Source organism: Panthera uncia (genome assembly GCF_023721935.1).
Source record: "Panthera uncia isolate 11264 chromosome C1 unlocalized genomic scaffold, Puncia_PCG_1.0 HiC_scaffold_4, whole genome shotgun sequence".
Classification (NCBI taxonomy): Eukaryota; Metazoa; Chordata; class Mammalia; order Carnivora; family Felidae; genus Panthera; species Panthera uncia.
This window is the reverse complement of record NW_026057585.1, coordinates 20,083,385-20,107,888: the sequence shown is the minus strand read 5'-3', so window position 1 is coordinate 20,107,888 and position 24,504 is coordinate 20,083,385. Positions and strand designations below refer to the sequence as shown.

General features: G+C 34.2%; 1 protein-coding gene across 1 annotated transcript in view; it reads left to right on the top strand.

Annotated features, from left to right (window-relative positions):
• SLC30A7 (solute carrier family 30 member 7) overlaps nt 1-24,504 on the top strand; it is an 82,572-nt gene that overhangs the window by 2,701 nt on the left and 55,367 nt on the right. Inside the window, exons 3-6 of the mRNA XM_049616705.1 lie at nt 11,148-11,261; nt 15,543-15,630; nt 16,291-16,417; nt 23,219-23,362. Coding sequence (XP_049472662.1) covers nt 11,148-11,261; nt 15,543-15,630; nt 16,291-16,417; nt 23,219-23,362 — 473 coding nt within the window. The remainder of the gene's footprint in view (nt 1-11,147; nt 11,262-15,542; nt 15,631-16,290; nt 16,418-23,218; nt 23,363-24,504) is intronic.

Genomic DNA, 24,504 nt, shown 5'->3' with positions numbered 1-24,504 from the left:
GCTCTGAGCTAGTGTCTGTCTTACCTAAATCATTTAGTAGGTATTCATCATTATACTAACATCCATGTCCACACCACTTACCGATATTAATTTTTATCAGTGGGTTGGAAGTACAAATACATTGCTATTGAAGCCTTGACAGGTTTAAAAATTGCTTGGGCCTTTTCATAATCTGGATTTTTGCGTCTTATTTAGATATCGCAGTTTTCAGTCCCTTTTGTTGACTGGTCAACAATTTCCTTATATAATTGGATTATCTTTGTTCCTAAAGTTTCAATTAGATTTTAAGTTCCTTGAATAAATGTCTCACCAAAATTTATTTTGTTTGTCATAGTCATTTCTGTATTCATTTTCATTCTATAAAAATTAAGTTTCAAGATGTTATGAACATGAAATGTCAAGAATTTTTTCCATTATAGAATTAAAAGGTGAATAAAACATGCTGTCTTCACAAATAAAGGTTAATAGAAACAGTTGTTGATCCAGTTGCAAAAAATAAATAGTTCTGCTTCTTGTTTAGAGCCTTCATTATTTAAAGGAAGGACTTGGTTCATATTTTTGATGGTGAGAATGTGTCATCGGTGGAAGAATAGCTAAGTTCTTTGTGTATTTTTCCACCTTTAAATATCCACTGCCTTTTACTTTTCTGCTATAATGTAAGCTCCCTTAATGTAGAGATCTTTTCTATCTTATTCAGGCACCTTAGTACATGGCACATAGTATGGCTAATGTATATTTGCTGAATGAAGGAATGAAGGAATAATGAATGTATGGAATTAATCTACCGACACTAAGTGTACTAACTGCCCTATTAGAGAGGAGGAAAACCTTACAACTCCTCTTTTCTCTTACTCTTTGAAGTTAAGAAAATGATGGGGATACCATATGTGATCTTTCCTTTTAAGATTCTTTTCTTTCTATCATTTTATTTTATTTTCTTTTGGTATTATTGTTGAGTAACTACTTCATCTTGAGTTAATATAGTATAAGTATGTGGTTTTGTACCATCTAGGATTAAGTGCTTTTTCAAGTTACAGAAAAATCCCCAAATAATGATTTCTTACATATCACAAAACTTTTATTTTCACGATGGCTGTCATTCCAACTATCCCTAGCAGCAGATTGTCCAAAACAGAGAGAAAAAGAGGTAAAAAGTGTATATAGTGTCTTTTAAGGAGATTTATCTGGACACACATAGAACACTTATAGTTCAGTGCTAAGCCTTTATCTTATTGGTTGTGCCTACTTGCAAATGTCATCTTTGTTCCAGTCAAACAGGTATTCTGCTGAAAGTTAAGGATTCTTTACCAAAAAAAGAAAGGAAATATATGCATACTGTAGGCTCAGGAAGTGAGACTAGAAAGAGATAAACTAGTCTGACTTCTATAGATAGAAAACTGAGGCCCAGGTTTTGTTTTGTTTTTTTTACCCCAGAGTAGCAGTAAAGCCTAGAAGCACCTGTCGTCCAGGGATTTTTTTTTTCCACTACACTGTGATTTTTTTCCTAGTATTCCACTATAGTTTCCTTTGTTCTTATGCTCTTTTAACTGTACTTAACTGTTTGTTAGAAAACTTCAGTAATATTTTTTACCAAAGCTGTTGCAACAATTTTCCCCTTAGACATAGAGGGAACTCATATAACTCTAAAGGTAAATGTCTTTGTATTACCAAAGTAAATATTTGTTCAGGAAATGTGTGAGGCCATACTGGACATTGATTTGTTCCTACTTCTGTATAATATGTCATATATTTGTAAAGTAACTCGGTAAAGAAAATGCTTCTATTAATCACATTTTTCTATAGAATTAAAAGATATTTATCTTTGTCTTTCATCAACTTTTCTGTTCTTAAAAGACAGTTTACCACTTTATGGTGATGACTTCTGCTTTCCTGTAGTTTTGTTATTCACCTTAAAAATGCAGGCAAGTATTCCACTTTGCTGAAATTAAAAAAAAATTTTTTTTTGATGTTTATTATTTATTTTTGAAATAGAGACAGAACATGAGCAGGGGAGGGGCAGAGAGAGGAAACAGAATCCAAAGCAGGCTCCAGGCTCTGAGCTGTCAGCACAGAGCCTTGTATGGGGCTCAAACTCACGAGCTGTGAGATCATGACCAAGCCAGAGTCGGATGCTTAACTGACTAAGCTACCCAGGCGCCCCTTTGCTAAGAATATTTTTAAGTAAGGGATTATATAATGGAATGTAATAGAGTTGTGGGTTTTTTACCATAACTGTCATTAGTTTAACAACTTATGCAAATGTCAGGATTCTAATTTCTTCCTAATAAATTGGTAGTTAAGTTTTTCTACTTTCCATCTCATGGAAAGTTATCGTGATTATTCCCTGTCTTCAGTTTTGAATTAATCTTTAACAACACACTATAGATATACTGTTAGCTTAGTTACCAGATCTTTTTAAAATTTTTTATTATGGAAAATTTTAAGCATAAGGAAAAGAGAGTTTAATGGACCTCATGTTCCCATCATTTATCAACATGTAGTCTATTTCATTTCCTCTGTGTTATCTGTCTCACCACTGGATTATTTTAACACAGATACCAAATATAATTTCCTTCCTAACTACTTCAGTATGAGTCTCTAAAAAAAAAAAGGCCCCCCCCACCCCGTAATACTACCCAGTGCCATTCTCATCTTTAAAAATTAGGAATTTATTAATATCAAATGTCCAGTTAGGGTTCAGATGATCCTTATTGTCTCAGAAATTCTTTCTACAGTTAGTTTTATAAGTCAGAATCCAAATAAGATCTAATCCAAACAAAATCATACTTGGATCCAAACTCCTATCCAAGCATATTTGGTTGATATGTCTCTGAAATCTCAATTTATGGACTCTCTTTCTCCCTTTTGTTTGTTTTTGCCCCAATGACCTTAAATAAAATCTTTTTTGAGAATTTCTTTTGCTAAATGTTTTACTCACATTTATTATATTTTGTTTCAGTGATCAGGTTTCTCTTTTATGTTCTAAGAAGTTTTCCTTATTAAAATATCTTTAGAAAGTAGTCACTTAAAAAAAGTTTAAAAATTAATTTTAGAGAAACTGACAGTATTTAAAGATGGGAGCCTAAAACAGGTATGCTGCTTTTAACAACTAATTGTTCTTTATTAGGTTACATTTGGTATGTAAATCATATAACCTGAAATATTCTTATGCTGTCTTTATTTACAAGGAAATTTATGCCATGCGGTTTAAATGACAATTCATAATAAGAAACATTTGCTAATATTGAAGATGAACAATAAAATTGACATTCCTCATGGGTAGTGTTTTGATGTATGATAGAACAGAGAACTAGAAGTAGACTCTTTTTCATTTGAGTTTGTCTATATAGTTGCAGCTGAGTAATTTTCAAATCGTGATACCAGGTTTAAAAAAACGTTGCAATGCTTTAAGAGAACATGATTCCACTTTAGAAGAGGGAGTAGTTTTTCAGGTAGAATCATATTTTATACTATACTAAAAGTGAAATAACATTTGGGGGCACCGGAGTGGCTCAGTCAGGCGTCTGACTCTTGATTTTGGCTCAGGTCATGATCTCATGGTTATGAGAACAAACCCTGCGTGGGACCCCGCGCCGAGCATAGAGTCTGGTTTAAGCTTCTCTCTCCCACTCCTTCTGCCCCTTCCCCACTTGTGCGTGCATGTGCATGCATGCACTCTGAAAAAAAAATCTTTAATGAAAATTAAATTTACTTAAAATTTAAATAAATTGAAAATCTCATTTTGATGAGTATTAAAATTGCCAAGCTATATCTAAACCTCTTGAAAAGGGAACTTAATTGCTGTGGTGTACAGAAGAGGTTTACCATTTCCCTCCCATGTAGGCAGTGTTTGGTGTCCACTAAATATGTTTAAAATAAATTTGTTGTAAAGAAGATAGTGCTAGTGTGTATTAATTTGCTAGGGCTGCTGTTACAAAGTACCACAGTGGAAAGTTATTGTCTTATAGTTCTGGAAACTAAAAGTCTAAGATCAAGGTATTGGCAGTGTTAGTTCCTTCTGAGATCTGCATAGAAGAATCTGTTCCATGCTTTCTCCTAGCTTCAGTTGCCTTGCTGGCAATCTTTGGCATTCCTTGGCTTGTAGAAGCCTCATCTGATATGTGCCTTATCTTTTACTCAGTAGTCTCTCTGTGTGCATGTCTGTCTCCAGATTTCCTCTTGTTATAAGGACAATAGTCATATTAGATTAGGGCCCACCTTGCTAAACTAACTAATCTTAATAAATTATGTTTGCAGTGACCCTGTTTTCAAATTAGCTCACAGCAGAGGTACTGGAGATGTAGGACTTCAACTTAAGAATTTAGAAGAGGACACAATTCAACTCACAGCAGGTTTTACTAAATATATGTGTACATCAGTGTATCATTTTCATTTATATTTATTTAGAATGAATATCCTGCCTTCTTCTACAACTAATTTATGGCCATTTAAGATAAAAGTAACATATATAATAGAATCCTTAAGTTATAGAAATAAAAACATGAGGAATCGTGTATAGAGAGGAAAAAAGTAAGCCTACTGAAAGTGTAAATTAATGTAGTTACTGAAATTGACTTTTAAATTTAGTTATAAAATTCCATAAAGTTAAGGCACGATGGGTAAAAATTCTCATTGTCAGGTTTTACTACAACACAACTACATTTTATCAGAATAGAGAGAGAATTTTCTGAAACTAAATTTTAAAAGTAACTTACCATATTAGTTCTTTATCATAGAAGAGAAAACAAAATCAGAAGCAATGTCTTTATTGGTGGTTTTGTAACACAGTACAGAGATAACTCTTCAAATGGGGCATGGCTACCCTCCCCCACCGATCCCACCAAGCTGCAGACTGCTGTTTCTTGTTACTCAGTGCTAAGTTCGTGGTGAGAGCAAAGGGACGTTCATTAACTTAACCCAGGCCCTTAGGCAGGCGCCGTGAGCCTGGGCCCTGGGAGTAGGTTTTTTTCTCCCCCCAACATTTTTGCCCCTTCTGTGAAAGCAAAACTCTGCTCTGTACATGTGGATGGTCTTGGGTGAGAGTAAGTTTCTTGCTCCTTTTCCAGTGGTAGCAGGACATGTGTTTTGTGTTGGTGCAGAATTCTATGCCTCTTTTTTTAGTGGTTGCTCTAGCATGAGTAATATGAATTTTTAACTTAACCACAATTAATAATATGTTTATCTTATAATATTACACTTCCATTTCCTTCTGTCCTATGTGCCATTATTGTCATACATTTCACTTTTTATGTGTTTTAAACCCCATAATACAGTACCTGTTTTTGCTTTGTACCAGAGGTTAGCAAACTTTATCTGAGCAGCAGATGGCAAATATTTTAAGCTTTAAGGGCCATAAGGTCTCTGTCACAACTTCTCCATTCTACTGTAAAAGCACAGAAGCAACCATACACAGTATATAAACAGATGAGTGTAACTGTTTTCCAATAAAACTTTATTTACAAAAATAGATGGTAGTCTGGGCCATAGCTTGCTGATTCCTGCTTTAGATAGTTATCATTTTTTAAAAATAGCCTTATTAAAATATAATTTATAAACCATACAATTTACCCATTTAAGGTATACGAATGAATGGCTCTTAGTATGTTCACAGAGTTGTAAAACCATCAGAACAATCAGTTTTAGAAGATATTTATTACCCTGAAAGGAAGCCTTGCACCTCTAGCCATTGCCCTCTAATTCCCTTATCCCCTGATTTGCCCTAATTCTAGGCAACTGCTAATCTACTTTCTGTCTCTTTGTATTTGCCTACTCTGGCCTTTTCATGTAAATGGAATCATATAGTGTATAATCCTTTGTGACTGGTTTGTTGCACCCAGCATAATGTTTTCAAAGGTTATCCATATTCTACGTGAATTAGTATTCATCTATTTTTATTGTCAAATTAAATTCAGCAGTGTGGGAGAATTCTGATTTTTCTACATCCTCACCAACACTTGTTATTGATCTTTTTGATTTAGCTGTCATAGTGTGGTTATGAAGCTGTTTCTCATTGTTTGACCTGCATTTCCCTGAAAGGTTGTTAATGATGTTGAGTATCTTTTCATGTGCTTTTTGGCCATTTGTGTGTCTTCTTTGGAGAAATGTTTACTCAGATTTTTTGTTTCATTTAAGACATTGGATTACTTATCTTCTTGAAGAGTTTTGTTTTTTTTTTTAATTTTTTTTTTTTAACGTTTATTTATTTTTGAGACAGAGAGAGACAGAGCATGAACAGGGGAGGGGCAGAGAGAGAGGGAGACACAGAATCTGAAACAGGCTCCAGGCTCTGAGCTGTCAGCACAGAGCCCGACCTGGGGCTCGAACTCACAGACCGTGAGATCATGACCTGAACCGAAGTCGGATGTTTAACCGACCGAGCCACCCAGGTGCCTTTTGAAGAGTTTTTTAAAAACATTTGTTTACTGTTTTTGAAAGGGAGAGCAAGAATCCCAAGCAGGCTCCGTGCTGACAGTGCGGGACTAGATCTCACAGACCACGAGATCATGACCTGATCTGAAATCAAGAGTTGGTTGCTTAACTGACTGAGCTACCCAAGTGCCTTATCTTTTGGAAGAGTTTTAAGAGTTCTTCGTATAGGGGTGCCTGGCTGGCTCAGTTGGTGGAGTATGTGAATCTTGATCTCCAGGTTGTGAGTTTGAGCCCCAGGTTGGGTATAGAGATTACTTAAAAATAAAATCTGGGGGCGCCTGGGTGGCGCAGTCGGTTAAGCGTCCGACTTCAGCCAGGTCACGATCTCGCGGTCCGTGAGTTCGAGCCCCGCGTCAGGCTCTGGGCTGATGGCTCGGAGCCTGGAGCCTGTTTCCGATTCTGTGTCTCCCTCTCTCTCTGCCCCTACCCCGTTCATGCTCTGTCTCTCTCTGTCCCAAAAATAAAAATAAAAAACGTTGAAAAAAAAAATTAAAAAAAAAAAAATAAATAAAATCTGAAAAAAAAAAAAAAAGAAGTTCTTCATATATTCTGGATACAAGCCCCTTGTCATATGTAGAATTGGTAAATATTTTCTCCCACCTGTGCATTTTCTTTTCACTTTCTTAATAATGTCCTTTGAAGAAAAAAAAGTTTTAAATTCCAGTGATATCCAGTCTGTATTTTCTGTTCTCTCATTTATTGCTTGGGATTTTGATGTCTTCTATATATATGAAACTATTGCCTAATCCAAGGTGGTGAATATTTTAGCTTTTATGTTTAGGTCTTTGATCTTTTTTGGGTTAATTTTTTGGGTTAATTTTGTTTTGGGTTAATTTTGGGTAATTTTTATAATGTCAAAAGTCATCTTTTGCCTGTGGATATCCAGTTGTATCAACACATTTGTTGAAAACACTATTCTTTCCAGTATTGGAATGTCTTGACATCTTTGTCAAAAGTCAGCTGACCATAAATGTGAGGGTTTATTTCTAGATTCTAAATAGTATTCCGTTGCTCTATTTGTTTATTTTTGTGCCAGCACCATACTATTTGATTACTGTAACTCTATAGTAAAGTTTTGAAATTGGGAAGTATGAGTCTTTCAACTTTAGATTTCATTTTCAATATTTTTTTGGCTATTCTAGGTCCCTTGCTTTCCATGTAAATTTTAAGATCAGCTTGTCAGTTTCCTCAAAGAAGTCAACTGGGATTTTGATAGGTTTGAGTTGACTCTGTAGATCAACTAGGGAAATATTGGCATCTTAACAATGTTGTCTTCTGATCCATAAACACAGATATCTTTCCATTTATTTAGGTCTTCTTTAATTTTTTCAACAATATTTTATAGTTATAGAGTATAAATTTAACACTTTTTTTTGTAAAATTTATTCACAAGTATTTTATTTTTTGATGCTATTATAAATGGAAATTTTTTATTTTTTTACATCACTACTATTAAGAATACAGTTCATTTTTGTATGTTGATCTTGTATCCTGCAACCTTGCCAAATTCATCTATTTTAATAGGTTTTTAGTAGCGTCCTTAAAATTTTGTATATATAAAATCCCGTCATCTGCAAATTGTGATAGTTTTACTCCTTCACTTTTTATTTTTTATTTTATTTATTTGTTTTTTTAATTTCTTGCGTAACTGCCCTTGTTAGATCCTCCAGTGCAATGTTAAATAGAAGTAGCAAGATGAGACATCCTTATATCCGATCTTAGGGGAAAGCATTCAGTCCTTGGCCTTTAATGGTGCTCTGGGTTTTTGGTAGATGCCATTTAAGAGTTGAGAAAGTTCTCTCTATTCCAAGTTTGTTGAGTGTTCTTAATATAAAGGGGAGTGTTAAGTTTTGTCAAACTCTTATTACACCTGTTGAGATGACCATGTGGTTTTTGTCTTTTATTCTGTTGATATGATGTGTTAGATTGATTGGTTTTCATATATTAAATCAACCTTGCATTGTTGGTATAAATCTCACTTGGTTGTGGTATGTACTTTTCAAATATATATACTTGGATTCCACTTGCTAGTGTATGTTGAAGATTTTTGTGTTTATATTTGCAAAAGATTAGTCTGTTCCATTTCTTGTGATGTCTTTTGTTTCATTTGGTGTGAGGGTAATATTGCTCTTACACGGTGAATTGGGAAGCATTCCTTCATCATCTGTGTTTTGGGAGAGTTTGTAAGGGATGGTATCTGTTCTTTAAATGTCTGGTAGAATTTTCCAGTGAAGCTGCCTGCGTGTGGGCTTTTCTTTGTTGGAAGTTTTACAATTAATAATTCAATCTGTCTGCTTGTTATATTTGAAATTTTTTTTTTAGTTTTGCAAGACTGTTTCTAGGAATTTGTCTATTTCCTCTATGTTATCTAATTTGCTGGCCTATAATTGGTCATAGTATTTTCTTATGATCCTTTTTATTTCTGTAAAGTCAGTGGTAATTTTTCTTTTTCATTCCTGATTTTAGTAATTTGAATCTTTTACCTTTTTTCTTGGTTAGTCTACTTACAGGTTGTGAATTTTGTTGATATTTTCACAGAACCAGCTTTTGGTTTGTTTATTTTTCTTTTCTTTTTTTCTTTTTCTTTTTTTTTTTTTTTTTTTTTTCTGTTCTCAATGATCTTTTAAAGATACTAAAAGTGGAAAAATTATCTTTTTTTTAAAAAAAATAGGCTTCATGCCCAGTGTGGAGCCCAGTGCAGGATTTGAACTCAGGACCCTGAGATCAAGACCTGAAATGAGATCAAGAGTTGGATGCTTAACCAACTGAGCCACCCAGGCACCCTGAAAAAGTATCTTTTTTATTTACTCACATATTTATCATTTTCAGTGATCTTCATTTCTTTATGCAAATCTGTTTCCATCTGTTATCCTACTTCTGTTTGAAGAACTTCTGATTCTTTTAACTCAGATCTACTGGCAGTGAATTCTGTCAGCTTTGGTTGTCTGGAAAAATCTTTATTTTGCCTTCATTTTTCAATATATTTTGTTAGATACAGAATTTTCGGTTGGCATCTTTTTTCATACTTTAAAGACATTGCTCCATTATTCTGCCTTGAGTAGTTTCTGATGAAAAATATACTAATAATCTTATCTTTGTTTTTCCTTTTACTGTTTTCAAGATTTTCTCTTTTTTCTTTGGTGTTGAGCAGTTTGTGAGGTATGTAGGGTTTTCCCCCTGCTTGGGGTTTATTAAATTTCTTAAATATGTGGTTTGTTTTCAAAAACTCTCCAGCATTTTCTCTTTAAATACTTTTTCTACCCTATTTTTTTCCTCTGTTACTGAGAATCCAAATATTTGTATTTGAGTCTCTTTGATGGATGTGACAGGTTTTGAATGCTCTGTTCTGTGTTTTTTCTTTCCCCCACTCCTTTAATTCTTTATGTTTTACTTAGATAATTTCTCTTGACATGATTCTTTCTGTCTGTGTCCCATTTGCTCAGAAGCCCATGTATGTTATTATTTCTCTTCAATATTGTGATTTTTAAAAAATGTTTTTGTTATTTCCGTTTGATTCTTTTATAGTTTTATCTACGTGCAAGTCCTCAGTTTGTTCATGAATCTTCAACAGCTTTATACAACATCCTTTAACATAGTATTCATATTTGTTTTAAAGTCCTTATCCTAGTCCAGTCTCTAGGCCTTTTCTGGTTCTGATTCTCTTGACTGCTTTAGCTCTTGACAGTGGTTTTTGTTTGTTTGTTTGTTTGGTTGGTTGGTTTTTGCCCCTTGATCTTATTATGTGTCATATAAATATTTATTGAGTGCTGGATCTTATGTTTAAAAGATTAACAGCGACCAAGGTTGATAGTATCTATGCCCAGAAATGTGTACCCCTGTTGTTTTGTCAGGCCATTAGTGTGGGGTTTTGAGTCTCTGATCCATAGTTGGCTAGTTGGGTTTTGTGTTTTTTGTTATTGCTAGTTAGTTTCAACAAGCTACCAACTTCAAATTTTTTTAGTGGCTTCTACCACCTTGTGTTTAGTGTAGGGTCTGGGGCCCTGGAGGGTTTTCTCAGTGTTCTTGCTCTACTCTCAGCTTTCAACAAGTCACGCTCACCTGTTCCATAGGGGAGTCTCTGTGCTCTTGCTCAGCTCTCAGTGGTAGATTGCTATTGTTTTGTACTCTAGTCAAGGCTTTGGCTGTGGGGAGAGAGAATTTGGTCCTCCTGCTGGAGCTGTAATTTTAGGCAGTCCGTTGTCACCTGAGTGCCAGAGTGGTTATTATTAACGTTCCTGCCCCTTCTCCCACCTCTCTCCGCAGCCTTGTATCAAGGGAAGGAATGATTGTCTTGCTCCTCTTCCAACAACAGCAGACCTTTGCTTTGTATCAGTGTAAGATCTTGGGCCCAAGCTGGCTTCAGACTTGCCCCTGACAGTGATGGCTGGTTTTTTTTTTCTCTCTTTCAGTGGTCGCTGACCTTTGTCAGCGATCAGAGAGTGGGCAGATTCCTGCTGCTCATCCAGTAGCAGCTAGCTTTGTTTCTAGAAACCCCTCTTTCAGTAGAAGCTTGGTTTTTTTTTCTTGGGCAGGGGGTGTGAAGTTTCCTTCTGAGATGTTTAAAACTTATCCTCAATGTCTGTCTGTATATCATATTTCAAGGTTGTCTGTTTAGAAGATTAGTTCCTGATGAGCAGAAGGATATTTAGAGAATGTATAGAAGGATGCCTACTATTTGGTTACTATTATAATATGCCAATATGTCTGTTCTTTTACAGCTTAGGCTTGATTTCCGACTCTTTTCACATGTTTTTCGATAGCACTGCCATTTTGGCTGGATTGGCAGCATCTGTTATTTCAAAATGGAGAGATAATGATGCTTTCTCTTATGGGTAAGACCTTTTAAAAACTTTTTTATCAAAGTATAAGAAATACAGAAAATAAATCTTAAGCACAATGAATTTTCACAAATTGAACACATTTGTATAACTTGAACTCTTGAATCCCCCCTCATGCCTCCTTCTCGTTCCTTCCCATGTCGCTCCCCAAGAGTAACAAGCACTTTCCTAACTTGGTGGATTAGTTTTAACCTGTTTTTGAACAGTATGTAATTGCAATCTACAGTATATATATATTTTTTGTTTTTGCATCGAAGTTCTTTTGCTTAGAGATAGGACATGTTGGTTTTACCAGAAAATTTTAAGTGAAATTTTTTGCTAGATAGGGGACTTCTTCAACTCTTAACCTAATTTTTTTAAGAAAAAGAAAAAATATTTCAGTTTATGAAAATGGTCATGTTTCTTTTTTAAAGAGATATTTTGCCATTAATTTATTTAAAATCATTATTTTCTAATCTGATTTTATATTACCCTCTTCAGTTCTGCTTTTATGAAAAATACTTCTTTTCATACTATTGCTGAATTTGGATAACTAATCAAATATTTGGAGAGTGTTTTTATGTTGAAGAGACCGTATTGGCACATCTGGTCTCACTTCCAAGCCTCGTACCCTTCAAGGCAGGGTTTGCCTTTTGTCCATCTCTGATTGGGGGAAACAATGGAGTTTCTGATGTTCGAGTGATCTGCCTGGGTGTTTTCTTTTTTGAGTTCATAGAGTATTTTGCAGTGTAATTATATTTACATGTAACCAGTACTCAGAGGTAGTACCCTTTTTCTCTGTCTCCCCATCCACTTTCTCTTTCCTTCCTGCTCCCCCCTTGCCTCTTACTTGTTGACACTTGTCTAGCTCCCTTGTGAGTGCTCTCTCACATTCTCTCCTTTCTTCACTCTTTCCTACTTTTTTTCTCTTTCACTCTCATCCCCATCCTCATGCTCACTGTCATCTCTCCCGAACTCCCTAACCTCCTCTCTTGTACTTTCCAGTTCCTTGTGCCTGTGCTCATGGTCTTTGTCTATCCCTCAGCCTTCCACCCTCTCCTTCCTCTCTTTCTCCCGCGCATCTTTGTTCTCTCCCTCTACCCTTGACTGCTGTATCTCTCAGGTCTTCCTTATTCCCTTCTCCCTCTCTCTCAACCTCTTCCGCCCTAAGTCTTTCTTCTCTCCCTTTCCCAGTCTCTTTCCTTCTCTCCCTGATCCTCCTCCTGGAAGGCTCTCTTTCCTTTGCAGCGTCTCTCATTCTCTCCTGCCTGCTCACATCCACTCTCTTAGCGCACTGCCTCTTACTCCCCTTGTTCTTTTACTCTTGTTCCCTCACTGCTTTCCTCTTTCTTTCCACCTTTTGCTTTTGTTCTTGAACAAGCAAGCACACACTGTCTTTCTTGTACATGCTCTTGTTCTCTTCAGAGGGCCCACTGTGAGTCTAATCCTTTGCCTCTTACAAAGATGAATAAGATATGTCTTCTGCCTTGGAGGAACTTGTGGTCACATGGGGAAATGGTTCAGTAAAAATACCATAATGACTGTACATTGTGACAAGTGCCAAAAGAGAGATATATGAAATTCTGACAAAACTTGCTGATTTGGGGTATAACTGAAGTGATATAATTATTTGTAAGGTTATAAAAACGAGGCAAAACCACTAATTATACTGTTTTTACAGACTAGAGCGAGAGATCTATATATAAATAAATCCAAACAGTTCAGAAAAGAACATTTTCCATGGCATTATGCACTCAAAAGATTCTTAAGTGTATTTTGAATCATTAAAGAAAAATTGTATGTAAAGTTCTAATTTTGTGTTGGAAAATTAGTAATTCATACATATCGTATATCAAAAATCTGATTAGAGTATCTTACTGAACAAGTTTTTGGGATAAAGAATAGGTGACTATAAAAGTTCTCAGTTCTTACACGTTAGGATATCTGTTGTTTTCTACTTAGGTTGCGTAGTCTCCACTGTAAGATGGTTTGTAAGATGGTTTTTAGGCATAACTTTGATACCTTCAGTACCATAGCGGTTTTAACTGTGCAACTTCAACTCATTTATATGAGGGAGTAATATTCTTGCCATCTTTTTATCTCTTATTCTTTTTCTTGTTTGCCTTTTTCTTTTGAGAAGGAAAAAATTAGGGAATAAAATCTGATGCAACATTTGAACCTATTAATAATTGCTATAGTAGTAAGCAGTAAAATATAGGTACCAGTACATCAAAATGACACTGGATAGACTAAGCCTAGGGATGAATCTCCAAAACCCTGATTCAGTATGATCGCAATAGCAGACTGACCACAATAGAAGATTAGGAGGAATCTGAGAGGCAGAAGACTTTTCAGTATTTCTCTATAGAAAAGTCATTTTTGTATCTGGTCACACTATTTTTGAAATAGCGATGCCAGTATAAAAATAATATATGTCTGATGGGTAGATATGTATGTACATGCCTTCACACATATGTATATGTACGTGTATCCTTTTTTGCCTTGGCTAAAGAATCCAGATGCCATCATACTTAATTAGGCAATAGCACGTTCGTGAATTATATGTTTTAATTCCAAGACTCACTCTGTTGAAGTAAACAGTTATTTGTAAAGTCAAGTATGTCTGGTTTTCACAAAATTTTCACTTGATTCCTACAAGCAAGGTTAGCAAATATATTAAGCCTGATTAAATCACTTGAGTCCAACAGCGGATCAGAATTTATTAAGCACATACTAAGCTAGGCACTAGAGACAAAAAGATGCCTGAAAAACATTTCTACCTCTGATCTTGAAATCCAGTGGAACTCAAGGACAAAAGGCTTTCAATCAAGCATTAGCTTTGGGAATAGAAGAGTGGGTTAAAAGAAAGTGCTTTTTTTATTTTGAGGTTAGTAACCCTGCTGATAGATTAGGTAAATTCCTAAGTGTTTACTATGGAAGCAGGCTGAATTTAATGAATGTTTTCCCCTGAAAAATAAAAAGGCATATGCTTTGACAAATATGTAAATCTAATTCATTCATATGTATTAGAAGGTAGAAATCTGCATTCTTTCTGAATGTAGAAATACATGCTATGTTGGAATGTACTGAAAGAGCAAACTTCAACATAACTGCAATGAGTACATGTTTTTAATGTTTAATTATTTTTGTGAGAGAGACAGAGCATGAGCTGGGGAGGGGCAGAGGAAGAGGGAGACACAGAATCAATCCTAAGCAGGCTCCAGGCTCTGAGCTGTCAAAACAGAGCCTGATGTGGGGCTCGAACTCAAAACTGTGAGATCATGGCCTGAGCCAAAGTCAGACACTCAACTGACTGAGCCACCCAGGTTCCCCTGAAACGAGTACATTTTAAATAGTTTGTTCTCTTTAAAAATGTTTTTTACAGTAAAGCTTGTATAATCTAGAAGTTGACAAAGCTAGGAAAAGCAGAATTTTTGATGTTCCTATTATATTATTTAAGGACCATAGTGATTAACTGCTCTCAGCACCCTTTGAATCAAGTTAGGACATGTAAAACTGCCAAGTTGAAGTTAGGTAATGACTTTACCTAAGCCACATATATGTTAACAGAAAAATAGAATCTTTCCCTGATGCTTCATGCAGGTAGTAAGCAGAAAGCTTCAGAAGTCCATAGAGAAAAAGGCAGGCATTTAAAAAATAGTTTAATTAAAATTATGTGAAGCCAGGATTGATTCTAAAAATAGGCAATTGAAAAGTTTTTGTTAAATGTATTAATCTTAGAAAAGAGTGATTAGGAATGTAAATCTTAAGTTGGCTCTAGGATGATTGTGTTTTCCTTCAGATCAAAGTTCCATTTTCCAAAGATTTCAAAACTGAAAGTTATAAAACAAAAAGTATAAGGAGTTTTTAGAAAAGAAGCAAATAAGTTATTAAACCCCTCTTTCAGAAAAGTCCTTTGCTCCTACTTTTTATTTCTTAGATCCTTCCTTCTTTGCCTCCTTGTCCAGTCAATTTTTCCTTCTCCAGGGGCAACTTGAAATTTATGTTTCTGTGCAGGGTCTTTCTAAACGTACTTACTCGAAGAAGGTCTTTTGATTGGCTTGTAGAGATGGATGTGGTTTATGGCATTTTGCTATTATACATAATTCATAATAATTAAAGTCATTTCCTCATTTCTACAGTATATATAGAATAAAGCATACTATACTATAAATACTAGGACTTTGCTGGCTGCTTTTAACCATATAATATGGTTTAGAATCTCTGAATGTATATAAATGTATGATTTGATTTTTAAGAAATAATAATTCATTTGTTTACTTTGCTCTTCTTTAGGTATGTTAGAGCGGAAGTTCTGGCTGGCTTTGTCAATGGCCTGTTTTTGATCTTCACTGCTTTTTTCATTTTCTCAGAAGGAGTTGAGGTATTGTAGATAATGATTAGAGTCAGTAAATTACATTTCTGCAATGAAAATGTTTATGAACTAAAGATACATGTATAAAGCTGTCTTCACACTGTTATTAAGTATTATTGAGGACAGTCTTAGATTAGGTAAAATATGTAAGAGGAGCTTACAAAATAGTAGAAAAATTAAATATATGTGAAACTACTTGAAATTGAAAACCATTAAATGATAGTGCTTTATAAGCTATGAATGAATTATAGACACTGTGAAAAGTAAAGGCACGGTCTGGGTAGTGAGGTCAGCTGGGAAGAGTTCTTAAACAAATCCGAGAATTTTGTCAGTGAACTTGTAATATTTGGCATATTAAAGAAATATAAAGAGAAAATTGAAAGATCAATGAACCTGAAATGAATGGCAGTATTTTATGATACCAAAAAGGGATGGTTTTTAGACCAAATAGTCATGCTTTTAAATATTGGTGTGTATTTAAAAATAGTAATTACTACCTTGTCTGCAGTATGTGAGTGCTATTTTTTTTTCTAGAAACTGTTTTGGTATATATTTATAGAGTACTTTTAATTCTGAAAATAAAAATTTTTAAAGATTGCTTTTTGTTTTTACCAGTTGATCACTCAAAAATTATATCAATGCTGTTTGTTTGTATTATGTGTTTTCCAGAGAGCATTAGCCCCTCCAGATGTACACCATGAGAGACTGCTTCTTGTTTCAATTCTTGGGTTTGTGGTAAACCTAATAGGAATATTTGTTTTCAAGCATGGAGGTCATGGACATTCTCATGGCTCTGGTATGATGGTTAGAACGCTTTGTTTCTCCATTTTCTCTTTTCATCATAATTATCACTTTTGAAAATTGATACATTTTAAAGTTAAAGTCTATGTTGGTTTTTTTTTAAGTTTATTTATTTTGACAGAGAGAGAGAGAGAGAGAGCAAGCATGAGTGGAGGAGGGGCAGAGAGAGAGAGGGAGAGAAGAGAATCCTAGGCAGGCTCCGCCTTGTCAATGCAGAACCCGATGTGGGGCTCTATTTCACGAACCGTGAGATCATGACCTGAGCCAAAATCAAGAGTCTGATGCTTAACCGACTGAGCCACCCAGGAACCCCTATGTTGATTTTTAACAACAGAAATAATATGTTAATAGACACTTATTAATGTCTTGAACCATCACTCCCACTTCTCCATGTGTCTCCATCTCAGTGCCATCTCAGAGTTACACATAATCAAGTTTGGTTATGGATGCTTCCACACCTCTGTAGCTGTGGACACCATTTATATAAAACCAACAAATAAACATTAGAAACAATAAAACCAATCTAGTTACTAAAAATTACAGTACATGTGGCTATGAAATTTATTATACAATCTGTCTTTGAGATCCTTCTATTTGGTATGTATCAGTTGGCCTTCTCTTGTTGACACATAAAACTCCATGGTGTGGGATACCGTGGCTTATTTAACTGGTCTTCTGTATGTAGACTGTAAGTCATTTCCATATGAAACGTATCCTTGTGAACATATGCAGTTGTTTTTCCAGAGTTTTGCTGTCCCATATAGTAGCCATTAGTCACATGTGGCTATTTAAATTTAAATTATGGTTAATTAAATTTAATAAAATTAAAAATTCACTTCTTCAGTTACACTAGTGACATTTTAAGTGCTCAGTAGCCACATAGGGCTACCATATTGGACAGCAGATACAGAACATTTCCATTGTCACAGAAAGTTCTTTGAATTGCACTGTGCTGGACTATAAGTAGAGTTGCTGGAACACAGGAAATACAGTTTTTAGTTTCAGTAGACAATAGCAAATTGCCCTCAAAATTACTATCATTCACATTTATCCCAGCAATGAATGTCAGTACTAATTTCCTTCCACTCATATCAAAACTTATTATTACGATTGGAGCTCCTGGATGGCTCAGTCTGTTAAGCATCCTACTCTTGATTTCAGCTCAAGTCATGCTCTCATGGTCAGGAGATTGAGCCCCACATCAGGCTCTATGCTGATAGCACAGAGTCTGCTTGGGATTCTCTCCTTCTCTGTCTGCCTCTCCCCGGCTTGTGCTTGTGCACATTCTCTTTCAAAACAAATAAATAAACTTAAAAGAAAATTTAAAAAAACACAAAACTTATTATTATGGGTTTAAGACTGTTTTGCTAATAGTTTGATAAAAATGATACCTCATTTTATTTGTTATTTCTTGTTTAGTAGTGAGGTTGAAAATCTTTCTGTATGGTTTTAGGACATTCAAGTTTATCCTCTTGAACTGTCTATTCATTTCTGCTTGTTTTTCTATCCTCTTCTTGTTAATCCATGTTTAATAATTTTTATATATTTTGTATACTAATCATTTGTTTTATGTGTTGCAAACATCTTTTCCCAATCTATGGCTTATCTTTAAACTTTTATGTAGGTGTTCTTAATTTTGATATAGTCTTAGTTTTTCTGTCTTACATTTTTTTCTGGTATGTTTTCTACTTTGAAAAATTTCCGTTTTCTGAGTCATAAACATGTCTCATATTTTAATACCGTTAAAATTTAGGGGTTTTTTCCCAATCCATTTTGTTCCTTCATCTATATGTAATTTGTTTTTGTGGTAGGGTGAGTTAGGACTTAACTTTTTATTTCCAGTGTGAATAAGCAGGTTTTCCAAGCACCAATTATTAACCTGCCTTTTACCCCATTGATGTAAAACAACACTTTTAGCCTCTATTAAGTTACCTTTTAAAATTGTTTGGGCCTGTCTTGCCCATTTGGTTTTTTCATCAGCTTGTCAAGTTGTATGAAAAATCTTTTTGGGATTTTGATTGGGAATGCATAAAAATTTTTTTATGTCTTTTACTGAATTATCTTAGCTATTTTAATAAAGATCTTTGTATTTTTTGATGAGTTTATTTTTAAGTAGTTGAATGTTTTTATTACTATTAAGAATAGAAATTATTATTCCTCTTGTCTTATTGTATAGCCAGGACCCCTAGCACAGTGTTGATTAGATATACTTAAAGTTTGTATCCTTGTGTCAACGTGGATAGTCACCTGAGTAACTTAAAAAAAAAAAAAAACCTTAATGCCCGGGTTTAATCACAGAACATTTTTATCAGAATCTCCAGAGGAAAATGTAAACATCAGCATATTTTAATATGCATTCTTCATTGATTTAATGAAGAATGCTACTAAAGTTTTATCATTTGGTCTGATGTTTATGGTCTATTTCTGATGAAACTGTCTTATCAAGTTATTACTTTTTATTCCTGCATCTATTGAAGTAATCATTTTTTCTTCCTTAGTTAATTTAAAATTTGTAATTACATTGATAGATTTCTCATAAGGAACCATCCTTAAATTTTGTGTCTATATTTTGGTCTACATTTGGGTGTGTGATCCATTTTCAGTCAATTTTTGTATATCATGTGAGGTATGGGTCCAATATCATTTTCTTATATATAGATAATCTGGTTGTCTCAGCACCATGTTAAAAAGATTATTTTCCCCCCATCGAATTGTGTTGGCACACTTGTCAACAATCAGTTGACTATAAATGTGAGAGTATTCTGGACTCTCAGTTCTTTTTCATTGATCTATATGTCTATCCTTATGCCAGTACCCTACTGTCTTGTTTAATGTACATTTGAGGTAGGTTTTGAAATTGGAACATGTGAGTTATCCAGCTTTTTTCTTTTTTTAAGATTATTTTACTTATTTTGGATCCCCTCTTGCGTTTCCATATAAATTTTAAGATCAGCTTGTCGATTTCTGCAAAAAAAAAAAAAAAAAAAAAGACGGTTGGGATTTTTATAGAAATTGTATTGAATCTGTAGATGAATTTGAGGAGTATTGTCATCTTAACAATGGTAAGTCTTCTGGTCCATGAACATGGGATGCCTTCACATTTATTTATAGCTTCTTTAATTTCTTTCAACATGTTTTATAGTTATTAGCGTACATGTTTCACACTTAACTTTACAGTTAGGCTTTCTTTTTTTGTTGTAGGTAGTATAAGTGTGATTGTTTTCTTAATTTCATTTTTATATTGTTCTTTACTGATGTATAGGATTTCAGGGTTTTTTTCAATTTATTAAGTCTTGTTTTATCACCTAGCATTTGGTCTCTGTGGACAGTGTTCCATGTGCACTTGAGGAGAATATGTATTCTGCTGTTCTTCAGATGTTAGGTGTAATTTGTTTATAGTTGTTTAACCTTCTGGGGTTTTTTTGTTCTTCTGCTTAGTTGTCTATTTATTATTGAAAGTAGGTATTTAAGTTTCCAACTGTAATTATTCAATTGTATATTTTTTCAGTTAATTATTTTTTGCTTCATGTATTTTGGAGCTATATTGTTCAGTGCAATATGTTTATAATCATTATATCTTCCTGATAGATTGAACATGTTTTTATGTGATGTTGTTTTTGTCTCACAATAACTTTTGGCTTACAGTTTATTTTGTCTGATATTATGATAACCATTCCAGCTCTCCCCTGCTCTCTCTCTCTCTCTCTCTCTTTTTTTTTTTTTTTTTTTTTTTTTTACTGCTTGCATGGTGTATTTTTCTTTCTTTTTACTTTCAGCTTGTGTCTGAGTCTAACGTGTATCTCTTATAGACAGAATATAACTAGATCATATTTGTTTTAATCAATTCTATCTCTGCCTTTCAATTAGGATATTTAAACAATTTGCATGTAATTACTAAGGTAGGATTTACATCTGCCATTTTAATATTTGTTTTCTGTATCTTCAGTCCTTTTTGTTACTCCTTGGTTTTTTGTTACTTGTTTTCTTGTTACTCTCTTATTTTTTAAATGGATACTTTCTAATGTACTTTTTAATTCTGTTGTTTCTTTTACTGTATAGTTTTGAATATTTTCTTAATTGTTCCCCTGAGGATTACAAGTAGTATCTTAATTTAAAATGATTTAGTTCAGATTAATAGTAATTTAGTAATACACAAAACCTTTGCTCCAATACACCTCCACGTTCGCCCGCCTTCCTTGTACTATTATTGTCACACAAATTACGTATTTTTATGTTGTAAGCCCATCAGTACGGTTTTATAATTATTACTTTATGCAGTTGTCTCTTAAAACCTACAGTAGAAATGAGTCACCAATTTAAAAATACATTCATCCTCTTTTATAATTGCCTTTACCAATGCTCTTTATTTCTCTATGTGTATTTGAATTACTGTTTAGTGTTCTTTTATCTCATTGGCAGGTAGTGTTTTTGTTGATGTGGCAATGTCTTATATGTCCTTTATTTTTAAAGGAGAGAGGTGAATTTAGATGTCTTAGTTGAGTCTTTTTCTAACATTCTGATTTTGTCGTCCCACTGGCTTTTGACTTCCATGGTTTTTGTGGAGAAGTCCCCAGTTAATCTTATGCAGGTTTCTTTATACATGGTAAGTTGTTTTTTATCCTGGTCTCCAACTTTCAGTGTCTCTTTGGCATTCATCAATTTGACTATGGTGATTCTAGATATGGTTCCATTTGAGTTTATTCTTTGGATATTCTTTGGATTTTCCTAAGTTTTTTGAATGTGTGGTTAATAGTTTTCATCAAATTTTTTTTCTGTCTCCTACTTTCTTTTCTTTTTTTGAGATTCTTTTTATGCTTAATTTGGTACACTTGATGTTTCCACACATCAAGGTCTCTAAGGCTGTTTATTTTTCTTCATTTTCTTTTTTTCTGCTCTGTTGGAAAACCAGAGTGGAAAACCTCTGTTGATCCATGTTCAGGTTTGCATTATTGTAGCTCAACTCTGTTGTTGAGCACTTCTAGTAAATATTTTATTTCAGTTTTTGTATTTTTTCACTCCAGAGTTTTTGTTTGGTTCTTTTTTATAATTTCTCGTCATTGATATTTTCTATTTGGTGAGTCATCATTGTTACACTTTCAGTCTTTAGATATGGATTTCTTTATTTCTTTGAACATGTTTATAATGGCTGGTTTAAAGTCTTTGTCTATTAAGCCCAAAATATGGGTCCCCTTGAGGAACATATTCTGTTGGTTGCATTTTTTCATGTGTGTGTGGCATACTTTCCTCTTTCTTTGCATGTCTTATAATTTTTGTTGTTGTTGAAAACTGGACATTTTGTATTATAATGACTCTGGTATCATTACTTCAACCTCGCCCTTCAAAGTTTGTTGTTGCTGATACTGTTGGTCTCTCTTGTTGCATGACTTTCTTGGACTAATGGCTTTCCTGCAGCGTGTGGCTGTTAAATTTTTAGGGCTGACCTCTGAGTCTAATAGTCACCACATTGAGGATAGAGATTTTTCTAAAGAATTGCAAGTTTGTACAAAATACTGACTGTGCTCTGGAGATGGTGCTTTCATAGAGCTCTGGAAGAAATCCGATCTCTCCATTGTCTACAGTGCTGCTGGCTTTTTTTGGCTGCTTTCAGCTGAGCTAGGGCAGGAGGTGAAATGGGAGTAGCCCCAAGTAAAAACAGTAGAAACTCTCTAGTCCTACTGAGGTTTGGTAGTTTCTTCTTGGATGGGTGCTTTTTAGTTCATTTTGTGGTTTTGGTTAGTTGCTAGAGTTCTGATGTTGATTTTTAGATGTGTCCCTTGTATTCTTATTGTTTTAGAGAGAGAACTAATTTGCCAGTATCCTCTCTCCACCATTTTGGGAGTTGATCTCCCCATTATTCGTGATTTTCCATATAATGCGATGCTGGATTTGGTTTACTGGTATTTAAGATTTTTGTGAACATTAGTGTTATTTTTGAATTGGGTAACATCCAGTGTTCTTATGTGCTTTGCAATAGCTTGTATAAGACATTTCTTTGATGGTTTAGTAGTTTTAGGTCTGCTATGGAGAGAGGATTCTGCATTATTTTGTTTTTTTTCTAAGGATTCTACTTGCTATAATGTAGTTTTACTGATCCTTTTTTTTTTATTATTAAAAAAATTTTTTTTAATGTTTACTTATTTTTGAGAGAGAGAGAGACAGAGCCCGAGCAGGGGAGGGGCAAAGCAAGAGGGAAACACAGAATCTGAAGCAGGCTCCAGGCTCTGAGCTGTCAGCACAGAGCCTGACTCAGGGCTGGAACCCACGAACTGTGAGATCATGACCTGAGCCAAAGTCGGACGTTTAACTGAGCCACTCAGGTGCTCCTACTGATCCTTTGAACAAATACAGCAGCTTCTCTGCCTCAAATGACCATATGCATACATTTTGTCTTATCTTTGTGAGTATATGTAGTGGTACTTTGCAAAGTTTTAGCCAAGATTTTTGTCTGTGCTCTTCACCACTTTATCCCCAGTGCCTAGAACAGTGCCTATAACATAGTGTGTTCCTCTTGTATGAATGAATAACATTATCTGTAATCTCTTTAAATATTTCTGTGTACTCCTCACTTACTTTCATCATCAATAAAGTCTACCACTTGCCTCTGTACTTTTATTTCCTTCCTGTACTCCATGGTAGGAGGAACTCAGTATTGTTTTAACACTGTAACACTTCTTGCAAGTAAATGTTTATTTAATTAAATCTCTTTTTAGAGCTAGTTCTTTTCACTAATATCAGTGTTATTGTAATCATTTATGTAGTATATGTTTATATACCTTTTGTTCTAACTACTTTTTAGGCCATGGACACAGTCATTCCCTTTTTAATGGTGTTCTGGATCAGGCACATGGCCATGGAGATCATTGCCATAGTCATGATTTGAAACATGGTGCTTCACATAGCCATGATCATGCTCATGGACATGGACACTTTCATTCTCATGGTGAGTACAGCCAGAAGATTTTCAAATGGATAGCCTTCCAAATACACAGAGATTTTGTGTAGATTACTCTTTTCATTGAAATAGTCTCTTAAAAGGGTCTTGTAATCAACTTCCTTTCTAATGAATCGGACTAAATGGTTCACAGGGCTAGTTCATTTTTAGTATATGATGAAACTAACTCAATATAATGCAGTGTATATAGCTTTTTTTTCAGTGAATATATTGTACTATGTGCCACTATTTTAAATGAGTGTCAGTGAATCAGAAACAATTGTTTTTTAGCAAATGAAAATCATTTTTTAAAAATATGATAAAGCCTTTTGTGCTATATGTGGGCTTATAAGGGTTTTCAATTTTTTTTCATTTTCATTGCAGAATTTTTGATTTGCCTCCTTGTTCTCTTAGAAATCTTGTGTGCTAACATATAGCATTGGGTATTAAGTTATAAGGTATTTATCAACTTAATTTGTATTTTTAAATTATATTTTAAATACTTTATGTGTGAAATTTCAGAGTATAGATTAATATAAGCTGCTCTGATAACAAGTTATATGCTTAAGTATTATCTGTACTTGCCACATAGCATCCTCAAACTTTTGATTTGATAATTTAAAAAGTTCTTAGAGATTGAATATTAAGTCCCTAATTTTTCAGTCTCTAAAATTTGCTATATTTTTGTACTATTACACTGGTATGTTTTATTTAGTATTTATTTATTTATTTGTATTTTAATTCCAGTATACTTAACATACAATGTTAAATTATTTTCAGGTGTACAATAAATACAGTGATTTAACAATTCCATATATTACTCAGTGCTCATCAAGATAAATGAACTCTTAATCCCCTTTATCTATTTTACCCATCCTCCACCCCCACCTCCTCTCTGATAACATCAGTTTGTTTTCTAGTTAGAGTTTAGTCTGCTTTTTGGTGTGTCTCTTTTTTTTTTTTTTTATTGGGTTATTTGTTTTGTTTCTTAAATTCCACACATGAGTGAAATCCTATGTTATTTGTCTTTCTCTGACTGACTTTACTTAGCATTATGCTTTCTAGATCCATCCATGTTGCAAATGCCAAGTTTTCAATCCTTTTTATGGCTGAATAATATTCCATTTTATGTATATATACTACATCTTCTT